The following is a 2,404-nucleotide window of genomic DNA, read 5'->3' on the forward strand; positions in this document are numbered from 1 at the left end:
TAAGAGCCAGCCCCAGGCGGATTGGATGCGTAGGCTGCATCTCTTTCTTGCTTATATCAAATGCCTCTTGGTAGGCTCCTTGGGAATTTTCTATCGTTTCTGTGAGTTGAAAAAGGAAAAAAAAGTTAAGCACAACATCAAAAGCAACTATGCAATATATAGCATGCTAACAGCTTTAACATAGGTATCTGGCTATGAGTCATTCTGATCACCACAGCTCCAGTATACTCAAAAACCTATGGAGACCAGTAAGACAGTAGATAAAGGTGCTTGACACCAACCAAGTTTGACAGCACAAGTTTGATCCTTGGAACCCACATGGTAGATGTCCTCTGATCCCTACATGTGTGCTATGTCATTCAGGCACACACACTAAAAAAAAGTAAATATTCTGTGTGAAGCCATGGTTTCAAGCTCTAACACACATACCCTACAAAAATAACCAACAACATCCTATTTCTATGTTCTACATATAATTTTATTAGAAATATAAAAGTGTGAAAGGAATTCTAGAGCTAAAATTGTAACAAACTCCCAAAGCATTAAAGATTAGGGCTGCTTGTAATATCAAAGTATAATTAGAGTTCACCCATGAGCCCAACTTTGTTAAAGATATATAAATTCTTTTTTTTTTGAGGCAGGGTCTCACTATGTAGTCCAGGTTGTTCTGACAATTCTGCTCCAGCTTCCTAAATGCTGCTGTGTTTTCATATTCAGAAATACAAATATTCAATTTCCTTTATATAAAATACTTCATTTTTGAGACAGGGTATCTCTTCATAGCTCTGGCTGTCATAAATCTCATCATGCAGACCAGGCTGGCCTTGAACTCACAAGAGATTCGCCTGCCTCTGCCTCCCTAGGGCTAGGACCAAGGATGTATACCACCATACAAGTGTTCATTTTAAAGATATTGCTTATTATTTTTTTCTTTGATGTAGCTGGAGAAATATCTCGGTGGTTAAGATACTGGTGGTTCTTCCTGAGAACCCAGGTTCAATTCCAAGGCCACACAGCAGCTCAAACGTCTATAAACACTAGTTCCAGGGCCTCCAAGGGCACCAGGCACCCATAGATGTAGATATACACGCAAGCAAAACACATGTATACACAGAAAAAGAAATTTAAATTTAAATACCATTTGTTTATTCTTTTAAATTTTCATACATTTATCCACCACCCACTATCATCCTCTCCAAAATAGTGCCCCTCCTCCACCATCCCCGTGACTTAACTTCTTTTTGTTGTACTTAATATCCCTCCCTATCTAATTACGTGTTGCCATATGGGCACAGGTGTGAGGGCATCCACTGGGACAAGACACATTACAAAGAACCTGCAAACTACCTACAGACTATTACCCTACATGTGGCTAATTGTCCTGTTATGGTTTGAATATGAAATACTCTCTAAGGCATGTGTTAAAAGATAGAGTTGAAAGTTTGTATGGCTTTTAAGAACTACAACCTTAGTGTACTGATCAGACCAATGGATCGATCAGTCCTTTGATGATGGTATTATCAGGATGTGATGAAATCCAGGAGGCAGGGGCTAGTTAAAGGAAACAGGCCAAAGGAGTGTTTCCCGAAAAGATATACATTGTCTCTAGATCCCCATCCTCTTGCTTCTTGGCTGCAATTAAATGAGCAATTCTGCTCCATCATAGTCTGTCAAGTTCTGCCTACTTCAGGGTCCACATTAACAGAATTAAGTAATAAATCAATCCTTTGAAACCAAAGCTATTGTTTTCAGGTTATTTTGTCACAGTGACTAGTGGCTACCCATTCCCACTTCTTTTTATGTATTTTGGATTTACCTGTGGGTCAAATATACTTACGTTTTCGATCATCGCCACAAGCTACTTCAGCAAGATACCGGAAATAATCTCCCTTCATTTTCAGATAGAAGACCTTACTCTCTGGATTAGTTGCATTGGCTATTAAATACTTATCCAACAATTCCTAAAAATAAATGAATAAACAAAACAAATACTAGTAAAACTCCATTTAATCACAATAACAACTCATACTTCTGCCGATCATTCGAACCTGTACCTGAAACATGGTTTCAGGATTAGGTTGTTATACTAGCTTCCCCAGGCCTTAAAATGATTCAGCTCATGGTTTATAGCAAAAAACTTAGATAACAGCAAATACTGTTAGAAAAAGCTTGTCCAGTCAGTCAGTAGTCTATTTACCCAATATTAACTGATACTTGCTTAGTTTGGTGCCATAAACCTGTATTTGAGTAAACACATTAAAAAGCCTGAAATAGGGTTCATGCTGCCCTCAAGAAGTGGTCAGTCTGCCAGGCGTGGTGGTGCACGCCTTTAATCCCAGCACTCGGGAGGCAGAGGCAGGCGGATTTCTGAGTTCGAGGCCAGCCTGGTCTACAAAGTAAGTTC

General features: G+C 39.1%; 1 protein-coding gene across 1 annotated transcript in view; it reads right to left on the reverse strand.

Moving 5' to 3' along the window:
* The window catches only part of Ywhaq (tyrosine 3-monooxygenase/tryptophan 5-monooxygenase activation protein theta), a 25,071-nt gene that overhangs the window by 6,280 nt on the left and 16,387 nt on the right, over positions 1 to 2,404 (reverse strand). The window contains exons 3-4 of the mRNA XM_029540911.1: positions 1,838 to 1,961; positions 8 to 99 (exon numbers count right to left, since the gene is read on the reverse strand). Of these exons, the coding sequence (XP_029396771.1) occupies positions 8 to 99; positions 1,838 to 1,961 (216 nt within the window). The remainder of the gene's footprint in view (positions 1 to 7; positions 100 to 1,837; positions 1,962 to 2,404) is intronic.

Source organism: Mus pahari, chromosome 7 (assembly GCF_900095145.1).
Source record: "Mus pahari chromosome 7, PAHARI_EIJ_v1.1, whole genome shotgun sequence".
Classification (NCBI taxonomy): Eukaryota; Metazoa; Chordata; class Mammalia; order Rodentia; family Muridae; genus Mus; species Mus pahari.